The sequence below is a fragment of the Gobius niger genome (genome assembly GCF_951799975.1).
Source record: "Gobius niger genome assembly, chromosome: 15".
Lineage (NCBI taxonomy): Eukaryota > Metazoa > Chordata > Actinopteri > Gobiiformes > Gobiidae > Gobius > Gobius niger.
Window position 1 is genome coordinate 10778235 of NC_136866.1, and position 23293 is coordinate 10801527.

The following is a 23293-nucleotide window of genomic DNA, read 5'->3' on the forward strand; positions in this document are numbered from 1 at the left end:
TGCTCAAATATGAGGTATTTTAAATGCAAAATGGTAAAAATTATTCTATCGACACAGACATTTATATAGTTAGTCTGGCATTATAAGTGATTTGCCTCAGGTGCACTGTGGAGCGGGTCAGACTGTTTTTAATGCAAGCCAGCGGATATCGTAGAAATGCGCTTGCCTTGCACTAGCCTAGCACCACAAAACTCTTCAAATACAAGAACTGCTTGAATTACAAAAAAAGAAATCTCCAGAAATCAGCAACACTCTGGATAACTAGGAAATGAGGCCCTATGTCAAAAATCCTGAAACATCCCTTTAAGTTTTCAGATCTCATTACACCCCTCCAGTCCCCATGAACACCGTGTTGATGGGGGGCAGTGATGAAACCAGGTCATGCACCTCAGTGGCTGACGGGATGCGCTGGTGCTGGGACATCATGGCGTCCTGAGAGTGGAAGGAAGACGAGCTGCTGAACATACACGGAGCTGTAACCGATGACATGGAATGACCTGAGGACAGAGACATTTGATTAGTACTTTCCAAACAAAGAGTCATGGACATGTTATTCCAAACAGCGTAGCACTGAATGAGGAGTTTGATATTGTGCAGCACTGTCTGTTCAATTTTCACTCAGAAACCTCTGAAGGCCAATCTATATTCCACACAGAAGTCATTATTAACTACACAAGCATTATCAGTACGATGGATGTTAAATCACAAGGTAAATAAAGCTTGCCCAGGCCCGCACACGTGCAGAGGTGTTTGTGGGGCGACCGCGGCCTTTGCTCTCACCTGTGGAGTGCTCAGTCTCGCTGTAATACGCAGGGTTATTTTTCCTGACGGTTTCTCCCAACAGGTTCAAGGGGTCGTGGGCCTCGGAGAAAGACGCACCGAAAGCTCTGAGACTGCTCACACTGCTGATCACTGACACGTGCTGATCCACCAGTGAAGTCATCCGCTGACTGTCCAAACATGGGCTGCTTCCATAGTAACCTGGGAAAATAAAAAGTAACACGCCGTTTAACTGTGCCTCTAAAGGCCACGTGTAAATGCCTGGCTTTGAGGTTTTCTCTTTTGGCGAGCGCAAGATAGGCACTCTATACATGAAAACACAGGAATACATGAAGAAAAAGAGCAATAATAACAAAGGAGAGTTCACTACACATGTTTTAGCTCATCTGCAGGCCACCTGGTATGAACAGAATTACCAGAAACCTTTGTCCCAACATAAAGCTGACAAATATAACAATCAAAGTTACTCCACACTTACCACTGTAGACCTGCCCCTCACAGTGAGCATTCTGCGCCCCAAACCCAAACCCCTCAGAGTCCAGGATGGGAGTGTGGTCCAGTCCGGACTCCAGGACAGAGTCAGACTCACAGGTGTAGTTGGACGCAGACCGGAGCGTCCCGTACGGAGCCAGTGAGCAGTGAGCACCCGGCGCTGAAGCGTGGCCGAAGAGCACTTCTTTGCTGAGATGTTGCTCGCTGAATGAGGGGTAGCGGCAGAGAGGGTATCCCAGTGAGGAGCTCTGTGAGGGGACCAGGGACACACTCTGGCTCTGAGGCCTGGGGGACAAGAAGAGACTCAAAGATTTTGTAAAACACTTTTTATCCAATCTACTACAAAAGAAGTTTAAAGGGATTTTTTCAGGATTTTTGACATAGGGCCTCAGTTATACAGTTTTTTTTTTTATTCATGCAGTCCTTATATTTGAAGAGTTTAGTGGTGCGGTCTGGCCCTCAGCATCCGTTTGGCCCCGACTCTAAGCAGTTTTAAGTCCTCCCTTAAAACTCACCTCTTTACACAGGCCTTTTAATATGTTACACTGTTTCTCCATTGTATTTTTTGTTTAATTGATGCAATGTTTACCATGCCTTGTTTGTATTTGTATTCCTAGTTTTTATCATTTGTTTGTGTTGTGAAGCACTTTGGGCAGCCGTGGTTGTTGTAAATGTGCTATAGAAATAAACTTGACCTTGACCTTGGTGCTAGGCTAATGCTACGCTAGCGCTTGTCTATGGTAACTAGTAGCCTGCATTAAAAACAGTCTGACCCAAGCACAGTGAGGCAAATCACTTATAACACCAGACTACCGATATAAATGTCTGTGTCGACTGAATAATTTGATAAATATAACAATTTCTCAGATCTTATATTTGAGCAGCATCAGCTTCCTGGTTTAAGCTACGCAGCGGTGGAGTGATCTGCTCGGTTACCGGATCTACAGTAGTTTGTTTACCTGTGACCGGCATTACTACAAGTGGAATTCACAAAGGAGCTTTCTACAAATCAGATATGGCAACGTTAGGAGGACTACCCCATGATTTTTGAAGAGGTTTTTAATGCAGGCTACTAGTTACCATTGACATGCGCTAGCCTAGCACTAGCCTAGCACCGCTAAACTCTTCAAATATAAGGACTGCATGAATAAAAATAAAAAAAAGTATCTCCAGAAATCAACAACACTCTGGATAACTAGGAAATGAGGCCCTATGTCAAAAATCCTGAAATGTCCCTTTAACTTAATAACCATGAAAGGTAAGGATAACTGACCTGAGAGAGAGTTGGTAGTTAGATGCCTGGCTGGTCGGAGGGAAGTAACTCGGTCCATGGTACAGGCTCTCTGGGTAAGAGGAGCATGGGCTGGGCTGTGTTAAGGCACTGAGCGATGACAGGCAAGAGGTGGATGAAGAGGTGGAGGAGGAAGAGGTCAAGGGTCGCGCTGCCATCGGGCCTTGGTTTATTACCGATCCGCGGTGCACTACCCCGACTGGAGAGATAGGGGGCGTCATGAGTGTCCCGCTCACCTGAGAGAAGTCCACCTGGGGAGCTGAGAGCAAAGGAGGCATTGAGGAAGAACATGCTGGACCTTTACCATTTCAGATGTTAGACAGTTACCTTACCACATTTCTATTTCTAGTTACCTGTTAATGTAAATACAGTTGGCTCGGTTAGGTAAATGTTGGTGTCTGCCGGAGCCGGCTGCTGATTGGTCAATCCAGAAACGTAAGACTGTTCAACCAGAGACTCGTTCTTCACTGATTGGTCAGAGGCCGGATTCGCCTTGCTACGATTCGCTAGAAAACAGGAACTGGGTGATGCCATGAATGCTGCTTTACTGGCATCTGGAAATGACACAAAAGAAGCAACAAAGTCAGAAGTTCAATGCTGTCATGACTGTTGTCTAAGGCAGCCGTACCATCATACACTACTCCCATCGTTTACCTGCATTTTTCATGTATTTGTCAAGAAGATTTTGAAGTTCAAGTTCCTTGTCATTGTTGAATTGAGTTTCTAAAGCCAAAAGTATGTACTCGTCCAGCAGCATCCTGATCAGGTGAAAGGAACCTGCAAAATAACACAGAACATTTGGAAAATAAGAGTAACAATGAAGAAGAAAGATAGAGGCTGTATTCAACACATTAATACTTCTAACCAAATTCATCATAACATTCTACTATTAACATAATTTCACAGGAAAGCCTCCGAACATCCCATTGTTGCACATCACAGACTGCAATTAGCACTTTTTTTGAATATATCTGACTTTTGTGATGTTGCTGAAAGGTGCTAATGGTTCAACTGGTTTTAAGTTACATTAGTTTAACTTTTTTTTAACTGTTATATTATAGTTAATCTTTATCCAGGGCTGCTGCCTCCAGGTGACCGTCCTGATTGTCTGCGTGACCTCCCACCTTTAGGCTGCAGCTCTGTTTGACCTCAGAGTCCGACTTCCGAGTGAGCGCCACATGTTCGTGTTTATTCACGTTCACAAAGTGTTTGAGTTTGAACAGAGAAGCAGACCGCGCTCAGATAAGAGCTGTTTGATCAGGCCCACGCTCCCCATTACAATTTATGACGCTATTGTAGCAATCTGCTGCTGATACCGTCCGCCGTGAGCTGACTGTGCTGGGGTTTAGCATCGACACATGGAGTGGACTATAATGTGAACAAAATGAATAAGCATGTCTTCATCCTCATGTAAATCCTTTTGTCAATGTGAAGAAATTATGTGTTTGTAAGGTTTTTTGAATGACCTGAAATGTATTTTTTCTTGTCTGTTCTCTTGCTGTTTCTCACCAAAACTGGAGGCATTGTTCAGCGTCAGATTGTGCATCACTCTTGCGCCGAAAAAACTCCACCTCAACAAGAAGTCCTGGGCTCGTTTCTTTACTGAGCGGCCACTCTGTTTACCCGGCTGCAAATGAAGAAGATAAAAAAGAAACAATATATAACAAATACATTATCTAGTGATAATGCTTCCACAGCCAGTCTTGCACCTTAATGACTTTGTGCTCTAGAACCGAGTCCAGCCACTCGATGAAGGATTCCACTGTGGCGTTCTTCCTCAGCAGCTCCTTAAGCTCCTGAAAAACACTGGTCGAATCATCTGAAAAGAGAAAAAAAAACATGTTACATTTATGGTTAGTGCAATTATAGGAAGTCACCCTATGCATACATACAGTATACTCGTCTTTACAATATAATAATCCTGTCCTATATGATATCTTCACAAAAAAACATGAAACCTATTTGATATATATTAATATCGCTTAGGCGTGTGTTTAGACAATGGTTTATTTTTGTTGCCAGTTCAATGGGACCTCACTCTCTGAGTACATCTCTGGGTCCTGGTCTCCGCTGCAGCTGACGCTGAGGAGAGGCTGCGAGCTGATGTTGGTGAGGTCCACACTGTCGATGTCCAGCACCATCCCGCTCACTATGGTCTGGTCGAACAGCGCCGGCCGAGCTATCTGGACCAACACAGAACAATAAACACTAAACGTGCTGATGCTTTCCTTTGACAGCTGCCGGCCCTGGAGTGTAAAAGCTCGTACCTGGGCCAAGTGTAAAAACGAGGTCTGTCTCTTCAAAGATGAGACGAAGCGACGTGCGATGGGCAGCTTTTTGGCAGCAAGGCATTCTGGGAGGTTCTCCAGAGAGGATGCTAACCAGTGCTCCCAGTGCTTTGCGAAATTACGGATATCAGCCAACAAACTGTAAGTCAGACGACAAAATTAACATGGATTATCTAGTAGGCGAATATCATTATGTGAGGTTGTATTAAAATGACCAACCTTTCGGGCATCTCTTGCATTGTGGCAGGTATTAGGACGTCTGTTAGCACCTGGAAAAATGATCACAGTATTGATGACTTTAATGTTACACTTTTAACAACAATAAAGTCCAATGCTTCAGTGTCACCGACCTTGTAAAGGATGGAGTCGCACACACAGAAAATGTCCACAATGACTGGGTTTTCCAGCAGCGGCAGAAGATGGTCGGGCATCCCCTGCCAGAAGTGGAGGAGGAAGTTCTGAATCTACAACGAGAGTGAGTTGACTTTGGGTGTTCAACTAAAGACTTATTTATGAAGTCAAATTGAATCAAAAATACCTCCTCAAAGTTGACATTGATGGCATTATCCAGGATGCACTGACAGTGAGTTTTATACATCATGATCAGGGTGTCCACCTGCAAAGAAAGTCCCAACACGACAAGATTACTATAACCGCTCTGTAACAGTTTGCAAAAGGTTAAAGAGGTTTTTGAAAATATGACTTATTTAGAAAGATAACATCAGCTGCATTATTATTTTATTTAGTGAAGCAGCAATTTTAATGAAGAAATGTTAGGAAGTTTTTTTTTGGTTGAATGTTTAAGCTGCTGACAGGAAGTGATCTAGGTAAAGATAGAGGTAAAGTTCCATAGCAGTTTGGGAAAAAAAAAAAAAGTTGTCACACACAATAATTATCTACTTCCGGGTATAAACTGTTGAGAGTGAACAGATAAAAGGCCAAAAACAGTTTAACACTATTTGAACAATATAGCTCACCATTTCTCCAGGTTAAATGAAGATATTTTTACATTTCAAATAAGCCTTCATTGTGTATGGGAAAAAATATGTGATAATTAATGCCAGAAAAGCCAAAGCTAATGAAAAACCAAAGTAAATGTAACATTTCTTTGTGATCAGATGTTTAAAAAGAGCATTGTAGTCGGCTCTACAGCGGGTTCAAATCAGCTAAATCCCATCGTAGTGAATAGGCCTAAACAACCTTAACAAACTATTGACTTAACAAGGTCGGCACGGCAACAGTTTAAAATTGTTTTCCTTCACCTATGCCACTTCCTGTCAGTGTCCAATAAAGAAGTGAAACATCACAAAAATGGCAAAATCTTAAATACAATTGTGTTGACTATGTTTTGTGTCGAATGTTTCATATATGAAGTCAGATTTCACCGACCTTTTCCCTGGAAGTGTTTCCTTGTAGAAGAAGATGTTGAGCACTGGGGAAATCTGGGAGCAGTGTTCCTGTTTTCGAGCTGAGAGAGTACTTTCGCGTGAAGCCACCCTAATAAAAAAAAAAAAAAACAGTGATATTTTTACATACAATATTTCTTAATTATCTTCTTCTGCTTTCCTTCTTTTTTTTTTTTTTTTACCTCATTCTTCAGTTTACTTCCTGAAAATCTGCCAACATAAAAAAAAAGCACTATGAAAGATCTATTTTACTCTGAACACCGAAAAACAAATTTCAGCCGTTGACCCCAGATGGAGCTAAACACCATAATATTATATCCACCTCGTCAGGCCTTTCCCGGAATACACTGAGTGATAGTAAGCGCTGCTCTCCTTGATGCCGATGCCATAATAGTGATACCTACAAACAAACACCAACAAAGTGAGCTCAAGCGTCGTTTTCATACATTTTTCCTCTAGTTTAAAATCTTTACTTAGAGTGTCCTCTTGTGCCCAGCCGTCTCGTTGTCAACAATGGGAACTTCTGCCTAATTGTCTGTTTGGGAAAAAAAACGTGTCTGATAATGCCGTTACATCTCACAGTATTTTCAATATTAGTGCTTCCCACAGTACAGTGTCCAAACGTACTTTCCCAAAGGTGGCAGCGCAGGCCGGCTCTAGCTTCTCCTTGCGACAGAAGTCCAGATAGTGAGCGTAGAGGATGCAGCGAGGCAGACACACTCCTTCACACACGATGTAGTTCTCCTCCAGCCTGCTCATCCACAAAATTATTTAACCGCAGAGAAAAGAAGTGTCTCTCAAGGCCGATCTTCCTTTTGGCCTTTTATTATAGCTCAAATAATTGTAATGTATTATGTTTTTGATCGTATAAAAGGACATGGACGGATTTGATGTTATTACTTGACAAGCTCCTATAGAGGTTCAAAGAGCGTTTTGAAGAATGAAGCAAGGATTTTCCACGTACAGCGTCGGTTCTTACCACTGCAGTGTGAGCTGGGTCTGTCTCTTCTTGTCTTTGATGATTTGGCTGACGGTTTTCCTGGACGAGGCGAGGCTCTGTTTCAGACTCAGGGAGTAATCCACAATGTCCTGGTCCTCCTCAGATGAAGGGGTCTCGTTACTGTCCTCCGCTTCTGAACAAAGTGAAAAGAATACCGGTCTTTTTTTATTCTTGGCAGATAGTGAATTATATGTCATATTAGGCAGGCATTGATGTATACATAAAAAAAACACACACACACACACATTTTAAACACATATTAATGCTGGGTTTTCCAACTGTGATACATGGAGACATTTCATTTACAGTAAGCTTTAGTGATGCATTTAGGAAAGGTGTTTTCTGGTTTATACATGGTTTAGCTCCACCCAGTTCAGACCTAATTTCATTCAATTGAAGTCTTTTAAAAACTCTTTGGACCAAGTTTAATCTGTATTTGATCTTGATTTAGTCCTAGTGGTTCTAGGGAGGTCTAACATTTTATATGATGGTGATGGGTGTGAACAGTTAAAGCCACAGAACTAGGCAATCGAAATATTACTACTGTTTGCAACAATTAAATGTCCTATTTTGACACAGACTGTTCTAAGCTTACAACTATACTTCAATTTGCATATGAGGATAAACAAACAATAAAAATAAGCACGAGTTGCTATCTTCAGGCCACATTGTCATACATATATTGTCTTAGAGCATAGACATAAACAAGAATTACTCCGTTTAACCCTGTGTGGTAAATAAATAAGGTGATTAGGCTCATACTATACTATGGCACCCTCTTGTGGCTCCAAAGTGGTCTCTCTGACTGTAACACTTGGGCCTCTAGACTCTTGTTCTTCTTTTCTTAACCCTATGGGCAACTTTTACGCAACAAAATGGCAGAGAGCCCCTTTTGAAGACTCCTTGGTGAACTTATTATAGTTAATCAAATCTTTGCAGATTGTGTCCAACATGTTCAGAAACATGTTGAGAAAACATACTTTTCAAATGAAGGCGTAACACAATTAAAGCTGAATGGAGGTATAATGAAAAACAGTTTTACCAGATTTAATTCCAGAGTCGTCCTCCTTGTGAATATGTCTGATAAAATCTGCTTCTTCTGGAGAGTTGCACAAAGGATGAGCAAGAAATACGCCATCCCTGCTGGAACTATCACGCTTCATTGTCATTGTGTCACGGCTGACAAAATCCCAGCCACAAAAGATTCAAAATGTAGATGCAGTCCCCGTGAACAGGAAGATCATTGGTCCTTAGATTGTGTAGAGCTGTCTTTCACCATAAATCCACAAAGAATGAGTCCAAACTGAGTCCAGCATGTTGTTCGTGTGAGATGCTCATGTGGCACTTCAGTAGAAGGCAGTGCTGATGAAGCTGAGGCTGGTGTCATATTTACAGAGGACCGGGGCTAATTCATACTATCAATGATTAACAGAAAACTCTTCATCCATCTGTCCATCCTGCCTCCAACAGTCAGCTGGCCTAGGACAAACACACCAAGAAGAAGAATGAATGATAAAAAAAAGGGGAGAGAAAAAGTTGAATCAGTAACTTACCACATTACCTGGCCTTTTACCAGGGGCAGCATATATGGGCTAAGAACATGAAATGCTCTTTTCCCCAATACAAGGGAAATAGAACCTCTGGCTCTCAAGAAACATTCATAATGAAAACTGCTCAAAAAAATAAACTAAAACTAAACTAAGATGATTTTGAGGAAGATTATTGCACACATCAGAGATCAAATGCCTGTTAAACTACTTAAGAAATGTGGAATATACTGTCAATTCCTTTAGAATTTATAATCAAAACACCAATTTAGGCCATGATGTACAACACTGGCATTTGAAGGAAGTGATGCCTTACTTTTACCAACAATTGGAGGGTCCAGCCCATGGTCTTTAGACGATGAAAAAAATCGTCCCTCTACCAAGCAAACTTGCCTACAAGGAATCACACATATGGCCGACTCAGTAAGGTTAGGCCTACTTTTATTCAGAAAGTTATTATTAGTATTTTCGTGTTTTTAAAGTCACTCAATAATAATAGTAAAAAAAAAAATGAAGAAATACAAATGATTATTTATTCGCGTATTTATTCGAGAAAAGCGCCGCGTGGACAGGAAGTGACGCAGTCCACAACTACAGTCTATGGCTCCGTCTGCTGCGGAAAGAAGCTGTGGCTCTGAGAGACACACGGGTAAAAAGTAAAAACACGCTGAAATTATTTATATTTGAGCACGTGTGTAGTTATTTTAACAAAACAACACACCTTTGCATAATTTGCAACAAAAACACTGATCCGGACCGCATGAAACATAGGCAAATTAGCGCGCTAATGTTAGCTCAAGTTTAGCATTTACCGCCGCTAGCGCTGAACATAATAAATAACGTAATATAACATAATATATTTGTGGTGTTGTTCTCTGTCAGTGTTGTCAGCTTTCTGTGAAATTATGGACCAAGTTTGAGACTATAATTAATTTAGTCTTCATTTTAATACGTATTTGTGCAGGTTTGGTTTCCATATATCAGATGAGTTGCGGGTCTGACTGATGATATACTTCTGCTGTTATGGGCTCTGAGCAAAAGTAAGTCGACTTGTGGTTCTGTTTTAGGATATGTGATTGCAATTTTCAAAATTAATTGAAAGAATATGAGCCTGATTAAGCTGTCTGTTTAATTGCAAGTACTATGCAAAGTTTGCACATTAAATTTTATAGCCCGTTGCAACTGGTTTATTGCAAGGAACTGTGTAGTATTAATGGTGCAAAACTGTAAAGGATTTTGACCTGTATATCAGAGACATAAATCTCAACCTCACCACTTAATGCAAGAGGGTCTGGATGCAGCTGATGGAGAATCAGTGGGTAGTGGAGCTCCACTTCTTCAAAGGAAATTATGTCACCCTCACTTTTTCCCGCGACATTTATTAAAATAAATCTCAATAAGACAACTTTACTATCCTTAAAGTTCGAATTAGGGTTCATTTGGATTAGTTTGAAGAGCAACTAAAGACCAAACTGCGCCCATATGCAGTTTGAAATTGCCTGTCGCTTGTGAGCTATTTTTATCCATCATGAATTCATCTCTCATTATGTGCGTTTTAAAGACCTTTACTGTATTTACCCTATGGCTGCATATTGTTTATGTCAGGAAAAATGTGAGACCGCAGGATAAAAGGAGCTTAACTAAATATGATCTGAGTCATGGAACACGAGCTTTGCAACAGAAATTTGTATAAACTCGTGCGTCGTATATGTCTCAGGAGAATTACTTATTCAGAGCGTCATCAGCTCATCCATATCAAGGCTCATGTTGCACTAATACAAATGTAAATAGGAGCTTATTATTTACATTTTCTAAATTGTAACGTAATGCTTAAGAAACAGTGGGCGAGCAGTTTGCATTGTGCGTCTTTGAAGCTGCTCCACGCGCCGCCTTATCCGTCTGCTCTTACCTCCTTCGCCACGCCTCTTCTCTCTCTCCTCTCGGTCCTTCGTGTGTTTCCTAATCCATGCGCCCTCAGCTCTGATGTGAGATCCATTGCGTCACTAAAAGACTGTTTAGTTGCCTTGCGAAAAGAAAAGCGGAACCACGTGGTGTTAAACAGTGAAGTAGCTGCTTCTATAGAGAGAGCGTCAGAGACAGAGCAGCGCTTTTCAATCTGTCAAAATGACGACCTCCAGATATTCCGTCAAAGCTAAAATTATTCCGTAAATGACAGAGAATTTTCGGTTAATGTAACCACTGGTATGTATGTACTGTATGTGTAAATTAAATTTCTGTCTCTTTTACAGGTGTCATGACAGTGCTCCACCAGGACCTCGTGCTCTTTGGCCCGTGGACCTTAAGCTCACTCACCTGGACTGGAATCCAGAAGCCACTCTCATCCATTTCCAAGGCCAGTACCTCACCATCTGTGAACTGGACTACAACATTCTACAGGGAGAGATCCAAAATGTCCCCAAAGCTCAAGCTACAGTTGATATTGGAGAGTTTTGCCTCGTAGAAGATGTTACATCTGCTCGTTGGTACAGAGGACGTGTCCAAAACCAAAAGAAGGACTTGTACGACGTATTCCTCATTGATCACGGTAATGTACTGAGTGTGGATGAGGCGCATATTTCCTCCTGTACAAACGACCTCTTCATATTGCCTCCAAAAATTGTCTGTGGGTTTCTCTCAAGCGTGTTGCTGCTTCCGGGCTGCTCCCACTCAGTTGTAGAGAAATATTTCTCCAACCTAATCGGCCGAAATGTCACCGGTTACATCCAAGCTCTCCTCCCTCACAAAGTGCTTCTATTGGAAGCCCCTGATATCAACAGTGACCTTGTCCGTCACGGGTTTGGAAAGCACGTTGACACTGATACCTTTCTGCTCCTGGTTGAGATGCTCACAGAAGCTCCTTTAAAGCAAAACATTGAACCAGCTCCGGATTTACTTATTGAAAAGCAAAGAGGGCAAGAGTTTAACTTGAAACCAACAAGTCTAAAGGGTTTTGAGGAGATCCTGTCTTTTTGCAGACCTAAACTGAAATGTGGTTCCCATGTAACTGTTCATGTTTCTGCTGCTGTCCGGCCCGAATTGTTTTACTGCCAAATCGCTGACAAAGAATCAGAGCTTAAGGAGTTATCAAACAAGCTTGCTGCAGTTAGTGAGTTCAAAGCAAAAATCAATAAACAGAGGACCCCAGACAACCTTGGCTTGCTTTGTTCAGTTAAAGGTAAAGATGATAAATGGTACAGAGGTTTTGTCCAGCATCTCCCTATCAACTCCTTGGTCCGTGTGCTGTTTGTGGACTATGGCTACTTTGAATCAGTTGAAGTTGAAAATATCCACAAGTTGCCTCCAGATTTCTCTCTAACTCCCATCATGGCGTTCCCTTGTGCCCTGTCTGGCATGAATAGTGAAGATGAAGACTTAAAAAAACAGCAGCTTGGTTTTCTGAAGACAGGTTTACTTGGAGGACTGCTGGAGATTAAGATTAACAAACAGGAACAACATCTGTACTACATCACAATACTCAGTGTGAAGGAGAGTGTTTTATCAACCCCGATCCAAAGTGGCACTTGCACAAAGAGAGGCAATAATGAGTCCAAAAATGAGCAGAATTCAGCTCAAAAAGGACATTTGTACTGTGAGACAATTATGAGCAAAGAACTGGACAAAACACTTGAAGATGAAGAAGTCCAAGTTGGTTCTGTTTTTGTTGGATATCTGGAGCATGTTCAGAATCCCAATCATTTCTGGGTTCGCACAGAAAAACGAAATGAGGAATTTGAGGAAATGATGAAGAAATTGTCTGAGCACTTCAGCAACATAAAACTTGAAGAAGATATATTAGAAAGTCCAGAGCCTGGGATGCTTTGCTGTGCGGTCTATGAGGAAGATATGCATTACTACAGAGGCGTGGTGGTAGACCTTCTGGAGCATGGAGCAGAGGTGCTTTTCATTGACTTTGGGAATATTGGAAAAGTCCCACATAATCTGATCAAGAAAATACCAGAGGAATTTGCAGACAAATCAGCCTTTGCCATGTGCTGTAGCCTTGTCAATGTCGTACCCAATGATGAGTTTTGGACCATCAGCGCTTCTGACTCATTCAGGAGACTCTTGTCAAACAAAGAACTGCAAGTTCATGTCATGCAAATGAGGAAAGCTAAATTTGATGTTGACCTTTATCTTGTGGAAGGTGGCACTGTTACTAGTCAAAGCATCTCTGATCTTCTGATAGCAACCAACCAGGCGCAGTATGGCAAAAACATCTCTGGACAGTTTATGAAGAAAAAAAAAATCTATTCTGACAAAATGAAAGTAGTGAAGCAAAACAACCAACCTTTACAAAACACCAAGAAATGTGAAAACTGGGCTGAGGAGACAGATGTACCTAAAGTTCAAACTGAGAAATCCAAAGAGCCTGTTTGCCTCAAAGCTCTCAACATTAAACCTGGCAGTGAGTTCGCGGTTTTCTGCCCACTCATACACACCCCCTCAGACTTCTGGTGCCAGCGCCTCGATAATGTTCCAGCCTTAGAAGCACTTATGATAAAACTACAGGACCACTATTCTACCAGATCTGTCCCTCTTGAACCAGAAGCTTTGTCCTGCGTTGTTAAATCACCGAATGCTTCACAGTGGTGCAGGGGCATCATCACAGAAAGACGAAATGGACGGGCAAAAGTGAGTCTTGCTGACTTTGGTTCAAGTATTCAAGTCAGTGAGGAGTCTTTGCATGGATTACTGCCAGAGTTTTGTGTTCTGGAAGGTCAGGCTTTCAGATGCAGCCTTTATAATGTGATAGAACCCCCCGCGCTTGGTTGGACTTCAGAGGCCTCTGAGTTTCTAAAGACATTTGTTGAAGATAGTGGAAGTAGCCTTAAATGTGAAGTCATCTCTCAATTAAATGTAAGACACAGAGGGTTGTGCAACGTTGTGCATCTTTGCAACACAGAATCTGACCAAAGTGTGTCCAACTTGCTTTTGGAACGTTCTCTGGCACGAGTCGTCACTACAACTCTGTCCCCGGCAGTTTTCCCTGAATCTTTTGTCTTCTCATCCTATGATCTGACTGTGGGAAGTGAAGAACCAGTGCATGTCACCCATGTCAACAGTCATTTTGAGGTCCTCTGCCAACTTGATAAAAATTCAGCAATTCTTGAAGAGATTGATGCCAAAATCAGCGAAATCAAGAAAGTTGAGCAGGCCGATCCAGAGGCTGCTGTTGAAAAACTGTGTCTTGCGAAATACCTTGATGGTAAATGGTACAGGGGAATTGCATACCCAGCTCAGTCACCTTCTCATTTATATGTCACTTTTGTCGATTACGGGAACACAATGATAGCAGAGAAAAAACATGTCACTTTTATTCCAAGAGATTCCACCGATTTGTTGTACACACCCATGCAAGCTTTGAAATTTACTCTGGCTTGGGTCCCACAAGATCTTGTTTTTGCAGATGTGAAGCAGTGGCTTGATGATGCAATCCTCAACAAGCTTGTGAGGGCCGTCATTGAGGCAAAAGGGGAAGATGGATCGTTTAAAGTTGAGTTGTTTGACGGGGAAGTTAGCATCAATGAGAAATTGAAGGACCTCATTTACAGCCTCACACCAAAACCAAAAATAGCTGTGACTTTCAAGACAAGTGGTAAAAAGATAAAGGAAAGGCAAATTAACAATAACAGTCACCAATACAAAGCAAAGTCTTCTTCCACCTCAAACCCACAATACAAGAACAATAAAAATAAAGCAAACACAAACAGTCAAATGAACAGAGCAGCAGTGGTGAAATCTCCACAGATGAAAAAGACACGGAATCACGTTACTAATGCTGAGGATACAAATGAAATCAACCCTGCTAAATCTCAAACAGCGCCTAACATTAAAGTGAAAACAGAAAATGATGAAACTTGCCAGCCAGAAAAGCCAACTATGTTCCAAGTCTCCAGTTTACCAGCCGTGAAACTGACAGAAGGCTTAAAGTTGAGGTGTTTTGTGACCCATGTTGATTCACTCAGTAGTTTCTATCTTCAGCTTTCTGATGACGAGGCAAACATCCTTAAAATTGTGGAAGATTTGAACTCAAGAGTCTTCAGAGACACTTTAAAATCAACCGCAAACACAATACTAAAAGTTCATGATCTGGTTCTTGCAGAGTATGAGGAAGATGGCTCACTGTATCGCGCTGTTGTGAAAGAATCTGTTGGGTTTTGCACTTTCAAAGTTGAATTTGTGGACTTTGGAAACTCAGCCGTGATGGGGAAAGAGAAGATCTATTTGATAACGAAGGACTACATCACTCAACCACGATACAGCATACACTGCAGCCTACGCGGCGGCTCAACGTTTGAGGACAGTGCTGCCTTTACTGACGCAGTCATAGACAAGCCGCTTATGGTTGAATTCATTTGTTACAAAAAGTCTCAATGGGAGGTGAAAGTTGAAATCCTTGATGCGACTTCCAAACCGTTTGAAACAGTAGTTCCTAAAGAAACTGCAGCCCCCAAGGAGAACAGCACACCTCCAGAAGTGAAAAGACCAACACAGACAAAACAGAAAACCACAAAGCATATGAAGAGACACAAGATAAGGGTTAGGAAGAACACCTCCCAGGTAGACAAGATGAAAGATTTTTTCACTGTCTTCATGCCTCCAAACATCCAAAGCGGGGATACCCATACTGGGCTTGTGCTGTCTGTTCAGACCTATGGAGATTTCTATGTCAGACTTTGCAAATCTTTGGACACTCTAGCTGCATTGGAGACACTTATAGCCATAAACGTAAAGAACTGTGACCTTATTTTGGAAAAGCATGTTAAAGAAGGTCTCCAGTGTTTAGTTCAAGAACAACATGCTGGGCCATGGCGTAGGGCTGCTGTTCAAGAAATTACTCACAATGCATGTCTGGTTCTTCTGTCTGATCACGGGAAAATGGTAAGCGTAGCAAAAAGCTCCTTGCGACAGATGTTGAGCAATCTTGAAATGATTCCCCCGTTCGCCGTGCACTGCAGATTAAACACACTCATAGGAAGTCAACAGTACAGTCAAATGTGTTACGAAACTATGAAGGCAATCGAAGACAAAGAAGTCAAGTTTGTGTTTGTGGATGTACTTAAAAAAGAACAACTGTGGTTGGTCGAAATGGTCATGGACGGACAATGTCTCCTGCAACATGTCTTAAGTGCACAGAGACGAACCGAACTGGATTCTACAAAAGCATGTGACACTTCAGCTGGCGCGGATGTTCCTCAAAAACTTGCCTTCGCTCCTGTCGAACTGAACAAAGAGTATTTTGGCTTTGCGGCTGCTGTCACCACTCCCTTAGAGTTTTGCTTGGTCTTGGAGGACTTGCCTCTCATGAGTCAAGTCTCTGTCTTGTTGGAGGACATCCGAGACGAGTTAGAGCCACTTCCCCGGGCGCACCTTATCCCAGGAACAGGCTGCTTGGTCAAATCCGAATCCAAGAAGAAGTGGTGCAGGGCAGAGATTCTCCACGCAGACAGCATCCTGACTATCAACCTTGTGGACTACGGGCATGATGAGTGCTTGTCATATGAAGACCACTCAAAGCTGAGAAAACTCCCCAAATGCATCGTGGAGCTGCCCAAAGTGACTTACCCCTGCATGCTGAAAGCGGTGAGGCCGGCGGGGGCACACGGACAGTGGACGGATGAGGCGGCCGTTTTCTTCCAGCAATGTCTGGACCAGAGAAACCTTCAGATCTTCTTCAGGGAGGAGGTCTCCAAGTGCCAGTGGAAGGTGGACGTCCTGGCCAATGGAATGCACCTGGCCAAGCAGCTGGTGGACGCGGGACACGCCACTTACACAGACGTCATGCTGGGACTAAGGTGACTCTGCTTCATTTTTAAATGTCTAGTGTGTTTTTTTTATTTAGAAAGTAGTGCTGTCAGTGTGAGAGCCTGTGATGTTTAAGTTTAATCATGGCTAAAAAGGTTCAATTGAAAGGCAGCACTATTCAACAATAATAATAATTATCAGTTAAGTTACTAATTGAATAATAGATTCTAGAATATAGACAGATTTCAAAACATGTTGTGTTAAAGCCGAGGTACCTGACTTTTTGTTGGAGTATGTTGTAAACACAGCAAATACAGGCCTTGTTGAATTGTCTCCTAAATATTTATGGAACAATGGAAGATAAAAGTAGAATCTACATTAGTTCAATTTATTTTGGGGGTGGTCCCTTCAATCTGCCATCACTCAAAGCTGTACACGGGCATGAAACTTGCATTTAATTAATTTGCTTGAATAATTTTGAATTGCAGGAGGGATTGTGACAGCAACAAATGACTTTTGGTCCAAACTAGTAGTTTGAACATAAAAAATCAGGTGCCCCAGCTTTAAGAGAAGAGCTTTATTACTCAGACAGAACATAAATTACATTACATTAAAACGCTCTCCACAAACACAAAAATGTGATTGAGAAAAGAACAAAGAATGCAACAATGGGAGACTGTGCCATACAGCGTCACTCTGAGGTGAACTGCATCCTCAGTAAAATACTGTAGGGGAGTACTGTACGGCAGTAATCTAAACTTGTGTGTCAAACAGGTTTCAGGAGCTGAGCTGTGATGAGTGTGATGAAGACGCAGAGGTCAGCAGTCAGAGATTTGAAGAGATTGAACAGATTTTCAAAGAAGAATCGGACTCAAACCTGTGTAAGATTTCTCACATTGTTCAAGGAGTTTCCCGGTCAATAGATTAACGGCCAAGCTTCATTTTCTTGTTTTTGCAGGTATGATGATGTAACTGATGCCAGAAAACTGCAGGGATCTGAGGTGATCTCTGCCACCATTCCAACAGAAAATATCTAGTGATGGGTAAAATAAGTTGTAAAGACACTCAAGTCACTGTCTTTAAAATGAATGCAAATATTATCTTTATGTTACACATCAATGGAGTTTTGTTTTTGTGGAATAACTGATTCAATGTAATTCTAATCTGAAGGAAAACAAAAGTATTGTCATATTTTGACCTTCTGAGGATATTTTATTTAGAATGTTATGTCTGAATTTTAATTTTAAAATTACTTGTTTTCTTCATTATTGACACGAGGAGAGGTCAGTTCAATTCAAATGAATAATAGACTCTAGAATAGACAGATTTCAAAACATGTTGTGTTAAAGCTGAGGTACCTGACTTTTTTGTTGGGTGAAATTAGTATTTAGTTCAATAGGACTTATTTATCGTGCTTCTACTTTGGGGCTAGTGCAGGTTATTGCAGGCTCGCTCCCGGCCAAGCAATCGACTCACGGTGCCCCCGCCCAGGCTCATATCTGCCCCAGCCTCACCTGTCGCATTGGCCTGGTCAGCATTAACAACACAGTCTCACTGTAATACAGGTTTTGCTTGGTTTACTGGGGAGAATGTGTGTGCCAAATTGTATACATAAGTTGCGTGCACATTTACTCAGCTCAATCAGGTTAGTGGGCCTGGGTGGGATTCACAGCGCCGATGTATGTAAGGTGTTGTCAAACCTACTGGAGAAAAAGGATTTGAGAAGATCCCCAAAACATTTAAAACAAAAAATATCCCCAAAGTTTTGATGATTAGTTTTGCCCAATATTTCTAAATGGTGTTGACCAAGTTTGGGCTTCTTTCATTTTAGGACTAGTTGTTCAAAATATCCGGTGAATAAAAATACTTTAATTGTTTTGGCTACTGAAGTAAAAGCACAGATAAAGAAGTACAGCTCAAAGAAATTACAACTTCAAACATTCATGTGATACTTAAGTAAAGGTGTCAGAAGTATGAAAGTATCCACTTTCAAATGTACTGAAAAAGAGAAAGAATTTAACAGATTGTGAAAACAATTGTAGCAGTGACCAGTGACCAGCTCACTGGTTTCCAGGACTGTGGAACAAATGTAAACACAGCCATAAGAGTTCAATGTTATTTTTATAAAAAGTTGTGTTCTTGTTACATAAAGGATCTGAATGTGCTGTTGATGTTTTCTGACTTTAATATTCTTTTACTTTTAATCCGGGTCAAAAATGTAGTGGAGTGGAATAATAATTAGAGGCTGGACGCTTTAGAAAGCTTATCACCACCAAGTATGGAGTGAATGAATAATGCAACTATTGTAGCCACAGCTGCCCTGGGGTAGACACGCTTCACCCAGACTGTTCCCAAACGGTCTCCCATCCAAGTACCAACCCCTACTCTGCTCAGGCAGTATGGCCCAAATGTAGAGTGCAGAGTCTAAAATGTGAAGCAGAAAATATTCTAGTTACTTTAGTACGTTTAAAAGTACCTAAACTTTTAATTGTACCAATTTTTTCTTCGTTACTTTAAAAACAAAACAAAAAACAAACTGATTTGAAACTGCAGTGAAGAAAGGCCACATTCAGCACCTGTGGAGCAATGCTATCAACTATAGCTCCATCTGGTGTCAATGCAACAGAATACAGGTCTGGTTTTTAACAGGATTGAGAAGCGCAGTTAATTTTGAATTTGACTATTGAATATTTATGTAGTAATAAATTACATTTCTGTACATTTACACTGACCGTTATCCCTGGCCCTCTTGGTTTACTGACAATATGGCTGAAACCTGTTCAGTGAAGTAGAAGAGTAAAAGCAAAACATAAAACACCTTAAATAATTGCTCAGTTTCTGTAGACATTCAGTCATATAAATCTTTTTTTTTCCTGAAATATGCATTAGAAAGTAAAACATAAAGGACTAAAAGTATCACACTTACACTCAGTGATAAGTTAAATATGGAATTGACAAAGACCCACAGAGTCGGTGTTGTTGAAAAATCTGTATTTATTAATGATTTACAAAAGGCTAAACATGAAACCATTTAAATGATTCAGTTCATTCGAAACCTAAGAAGGAGCTGTGAATCGGAGAGTTGGTCTGTAGTGTTTGTGTGTGGCCATACAAAAACCTGCTGGAATCACTCCAAACTGTAGGAGGAGGAATACGTCAGAAATACAAGTGTTTGTTTTATTCTCATTTCCTGGGAGACACTGAGATTGAGGTGTGAGCAGAGCAGCAGTGGTCAATGTCAAATATATCCCATTACCACATCTTCAGTCCATTGACAAGTCTCCCGCTTTAGCTGGTGTTTCAAACTCAAAAGAAAAGAAAAAATACTATCACAGATCATTACCACAGTATGAGAGGTCCTAAATAATGTCATCCACGATGGTTCTGCGGACAGTTACATTAATATTGTGCAAGTTTGCTTCTTTTTTTTTTGTTCCTCCACATTTGTAATAAATAAAGCAAACAATAGTAGGTAATTGGTGTCTTTTTCCAACAGTAATCACAATGCAAGTCAAGGGGAACTCAGAGGTGAAGATTCACACAAGATTAAAAGTCAAAAAAAATCTTTCTCCGGTTTAAAAAGAAAAGAAAAAAAATCCGAAAGGAGAAGTCCGGTTTTGGCTTACCATTTCAATTAACATTAGTTGTATTGAGTGTGCACAGTAGTTAAAAGTGTATGTGGACCTAGTTATTTACATGTGCGTTCTTTTGACCAAAATTATCTAAAACAAAGTACTCCCATGCTACGGAATGAAATAACAGTGTGTTCACTCACTGAGAATCTTTTTCTTAATAAAAAAAAAAAGGAGAGAAAGAAACAAAATATATAATAATTGGTCTGAAGCTCTCTGGTGGAAAGTGGTAAAACGACATGATACCAGAAATAATTCACAAAATAAAATATCATAAAACTGTTTTCTGGAAGCGTTTAAAAAAATTAAAACAAGAATAAACCTCTCTCTATTCCTTGCCCAAGAAGCGAACAAAAATATATATCCCCTTCATCGTGTGGTTTGCGATTTATCTCTAGATTATTCTTTACAGTGCTTTATACTTATGCTGTATATCTTTGACAGACCAGAACGAGGGGGAATCCTTTTTTTTTTTTTTAAACCATTAGAGTCTCTGTCTATTGCCACAACAGCTACGTCAAAATGTCCAGTTATCCATCGATTAAAATAAAAAATAAGAGCCAAAAAAACAAACAAAACAAGACGCCCAGTTGAGAGGGGGGCGGAGAAGTGGTAGTGAATTGTCCTGGGACCGCCTTAAAAACCCAAAGTGGCTGTAGTGGCTGGTTTAAGGTGGAACTGAGGGAGGGGAGGGGCGTGTCCGAGAAGAAGTGCAGGTGGGCGGGGGCTACTGCTTGGTGTTGAGCTCGTTCTCCAGCTCCATCAGTTTGCGGGACGCCTTGACCTTGTTGGACACCTCCTTCCCCTGGGAGAAGAGGCGCTGGCGCTCCTTGAAAGTCAGGCTCTCCGGGTTACCGCTGGGGATGGAGTTCTCCTGCTCCTGGCTGCACACGTTCGGGGGGGGGGGGGTCACACACACACACACACACACACACAAAAGGAATCACCGTCACAAACGTCCACTTTTCAACGGCAGGCTTGGGAATTCAAAGCAAAGTAAGATCAAACTAGCAGTTACCTCTTGGCCCATTTCTCCTTGTAGAGTTCTCCCGATCCTACAAGTCCTGCTGAGTTTCCAGTGTATGAATTAGATCCTTCAGAGTAGCAGAAACAAGTCAGTACCATTCAAAATACACATTACAAAGCACTACAGCTGCTGGGTCAGTTCTTCTATTATTATAAATATCCACTTAGTTAAAATTGTATTCGAGACTTTCGGACCCAGCAGCTTGTCAAGTGTTAATATTTCCCCACAGACCGGCCTGAGCAGGAAAAGGAAGAAAAGCGTTAAGCTCAGAGTCGCTAAAGTTAGAGCTGGGAATGTTAGAAAAGGCTGTTCAAAAGGAGAGACGGTCTGTGGAAGTCAGCGGTCCCGGGTCGGCCTCACCATCCGACAGGAAGTGACTGAATAGTGAGCTCGACCACGGGCCTCAGAAGATGGATTAGTCTACTGCCCGTGCCGCCATGCCTTTCCAAACTGTAGAACCCAGACAGACAATTTTAGCTAGTGTAGAAGTGAAAGAAAGAAGGGGCACAGTTTGTTCGGGACATAGCGACTGGGTGCTACAGCGGGCAGCTCCTCTCTCTCTCTCTCTCTCTCTCCTCCACAGTGATCCAATCTGCGCTCCCGAAACCCACATCAACGCAAACGGAACTGAACAAAGCAACCGCACGGACCGGGCTCAAGGCGAGGCCAGAGACATTCCTCTGCGGAGCCAAGAAAACACGGAAAATCCATCGACTGCCAAACTCTCCTCCGTCTATCAAAGGAATTCATAAGGATTGTAAATGCTTTTGAGGTAATGTACTCGAAACTGGGCTATAATCTCTGGGGTAGCGTTCACCAAAAGGTCTGCTGCTTTGATACTCGATAGAACTGTACAAACCACTGTATAAAAGTGTTAAGAGAATGGGCAAGCTTCAGAGACGTGATGATATATATATTTAAAAAAAAAGGCATCTCTTGTTCTATTTCACTCCTCACCTTTTATAAATGATAACAATTTGGCTAAAGCTTAAGACCCACAGTGTGGACGTTATTGAAGCGAGAAGAAAAATGTTTGTGTTTTGATGAGCTGCAGATTGGACGTTGATAAAAGCCAAATGACCCGGGAAATGTTGCCTTTGTGGGGAACGGAGGAACTGGAGGAGCTGCCGGCTGTTTACATTAACACACATTCAAAGATCTGTAACTTCGAAGCCGCAGAGTCAGGCGCCACTCGGTCACCTGACCCTGCCGCAAAGCCCTCTGGGAGCTGCAGTAAGTTTAGTCAAAGAAGCGGCAGCGTTAGACAGCGGCACAGCTAGAGCAGACGCAGACACCGACAGGCAGGAGGACAGGCAAATTAACAGGAGGACAAAGAGACGAAAACGAGCTAAACTGGGGGGCCAGGAGAATCACATGGAGCAGCCTGGTTTGGTTAAAGGCGTTAACGGTGAGCGCCGGCAGCCATGGTGCACTTTGTAGTATGTTGGATTCGTGACATGCGTCGGGTTGTGGGACGAGGGGAAGAGTGGGTGGGGTTAGTGTGGGCCTAGGCCTGAGTGATGATGCGGGGCAGTCCCATCAGGGGGCTGAATGGGACCTTTAGGCAGCACTTCTGGGACCAGGAAACTCCTTGTCGTGTGCGGTTTGGTCTGTGGCTCTGCGAACAGACTTTTACTTAAGTCCTGATCTCTCGGACACATCCCATAGCGCCCTACAGATAAACTAAAGTCAAAACATTTGAAACGCTACATTTTATGCCATTACTGTAGCAAAAAAAGCTTAGAAAATCTGGGTTGTGTCGATGTTTTCAACCCAGTACAGATGATCATTTTACTGAAGTATTTAATAATTCTTTTTACTCCTAAATAACAACTATCTTGATGAATCTGTTACTTTGTGGCATGTTTTGGTGAGGATTAAAAATACTGCAGAGCCACAGTCGGGGAGGTGCTGCTGCTGCCGATGACGTGGTCTGAATGTGATGCAAATGAATGATCCGCAGGTGAAAAAGCAAAATGGTGTGTCTCTTTCCCTTTAAAGCCAACACCGCTAAGCAGAGCCGCGCGGGGGGAGGAGGAAGGGCAGGGGCATGAAGGCAGGGGGCGGGGCCATACCCACAACCC

The 23293-nt window shown here is 41.9% G+C and overlaps 4 protein-coding genes across 16 annotated transcripts in view; 2 read left to right on the plus strand and 2 right to left on the minus strand.

Moving 5' to 3' along the window:
* Window positions 1-321: 321 nt before the first annotated feature.
* On the minus strand, window positions 322-8426 carry rfx6 (regulatory factor X, 6; the record flags this gene model as incomplete). The annotated part of the gene is made up of 20 exons (XM_079572561.1): window positions 322-497; window positions 781-981; window positions 1259-1557; window positions 2546-2822; window positions 2917-3117; window positions 3218-3340; window positions 4073-4190; window positions 4273-4382; window positions 4602-4746; window positions 4831-4990; window positions 5071-5120; window positions 5202-5315; window positions 5390-5467; window positions 6241-6348; window positions 6440-6467; window positions 6580-6657; window positions 6731-6792; window positions 6885-7008; window positions 7237-7390; window positions 8300-8426. The coding sequence occupies 20 exons, from the start codon at window positions 8424-8426 to the stop codon at window positions 322-324; spliced, it is 2733 nt and encodes a 910-aa protein (XP_079428687.1).
* Window positions 8427-10928: 2502 nt separating this feature from the next.
* tdrd15 (tudor domain containing 15) lies at window positions 10929-15768 on the plus strand (the record flags this gene model as incomplete). The annotated part of the gene is made up of 3 exons (XM_079572562.1): window positions 10929-10969; window positions 11054-15654; window positions 15764-15768. The coding sequence occupies 3 exons, from the start codon at window positions 10929-10931 to the stop codon at window positions 15766-15768; spliced, it is 4647 nt and encodes a 1548-aa protein (XP_079428688.1).
* Window positions 15769-15893: 125 nt separating this feature from the next.
* Window positions 15894-17587, plus strand: LOC306975144 (tudor domain-containing protein 15-like; the record flags this gene model as incomplete). The annotated part of the gene is made up of 3 exons (XM_079572563.1): window positions 15894-16600; window positions 17325-17465; window positions 17509-17587. 3 exons carry the CDS (start codon window positions 15894-15896, stop codon window positions 17585-17587), a joined length of 927 nt encoding a protein of 308 aa, XP_079428689.1.
* A 1939-nt stretch (window positions 17588-19526) lies between these two features.
* Window positions 19527-23293, minus strand: part of afdna (afadin, adherens junction formation factor a) — a gene marked incomplete at its 3' end in the record, with an annotated part of 77630 nt that continues 73863 nt past the window's right edge. For 9 of the 13 annotated variants that reach the window (XM_079572005.1, XM_079572008.1, XM_079572004.1 and 6 more), the window contains 2 exons: window positions 21201-21276; window positions 19527-21066 (listed from right to left, as the gene is read on the minus strand). In XM_079572005.1, coding sequence (XP_079428131.1) covers window positions 20910-21066; window positions 21201-21276 — 233 coding nt within the window. The remainder of the gene's footprint in view (window positions 21067-21200; window positions 21277-23293) is intronic. The other 4 variants (XM_079572003.1, XM_079572002.1, XM_079572001.1 and 1 more) reach the window with 2 other exon arrangements.